Here is an 870-nt window from a genome sequence, read left to right on the forward strand (position 1 = left end):
AGATGATCAGCCCAACTCTACTTCAGTGGAGATCTCCCAAAAGCTGCTTCTAGACAAGACAGTTATGGCGTCAACTACAGCAGCATTACTGCAGCGTTTTCAGTCCCACAACATTTTCGTGTAAACGCCGGTTTTCTTTTCACTGCGTTATAGCGTTTTCAGATGAAATGTTGTCGTGTAAACAGGGCCTGAGACTTGAGACAAACAGACTTCCAGACTGGTGGAGTCGCCCCCTGCTGGGCAGTACCAAGAATGCAGTGCTGTATTTAAATAGACTTTGTGTCTCTGTGTCTCGTCAGGACTCAGACGGTCTGATGATGAACCTTCTCTGAGGTCTCTGCTGGTTCCTGCTGGTCTCTGAGGTCTGCTCCAGGTCTCATGATGAGCTCCACCTTCTCTCCAGCATCGTACCTGAGCTTCAGCCTGTCTCCCCCTGCTGGTCACCGTGAGGACAGCAGCCTCTCTCAGCGCTCCCTGTCCAGCTCGGTCCCCTTCCTCCTCTACCCCTCCACCATGGACCCCTATAAAGGTCCACTGAGGGGGCCAGGTCTCCTGCCCTACCTGTCCCCCTTCCACCACCACGGACACTTCAGCGTGTACGAGTGTCCCTTCGAGCCGGCGTTCATCCAGAAACGGAACGAGCGGGAGCGTCAGAGGGTCCGCTGTGTGAACCAGGGCTACGCCAAACTGAGGGACCACCTGCCGGGTCAGAGCGCCGACAAGAGGCTGAGCAAGGTGGAGACGCTGAGGGCCGCCATCAGGTACATCAAGTACCTGCAGGGCCTGGTGGAGCTGGAGGACGGCAGGCACAGCAGAGGGGAGTCTCCAGAACCGGACTGTGGTGGAGAGTCTGAGGGGGTCACGTGTTGA

General features: G+C 56.4%; 1 protein-coding gene across 1 annotated transcript; it reads left to right on the forward strand.

Annotated features, from left to right (window-relative positions):
* The first annotated feature begins 381 nt into the window (after positions 1-381).
* On the forward strand, positions 382-870 carry LOC141807002 (achaete-scute homolog 5-like). Its single transcript, XM_074692792.1, has one exon. It carries the CDS (start codon positions 382-384, stop codon positions 868-870), a length of 489 nt encoding a protein of 162 aa, XP_074548893.1.

The sequence above is a fragment of the Halichoeres trimaculatus genome, unplaced genomic scaffold (assembly GCF_033239565.1).
Source record: "Halichoeres trimaculatus isolate MK-OKI-2021-1 unplaced genomic scaffold, fHalTri1.1 fHalTri1_scaffold_1, whole genome shotgun sequence".
Classification (NCBI taxonomy): Eukaryota; Metazoa; Chordata; class Actinopteri; order Labriformes; family Labridae; genus Halichoeres; species Halichoeres trimaculatus.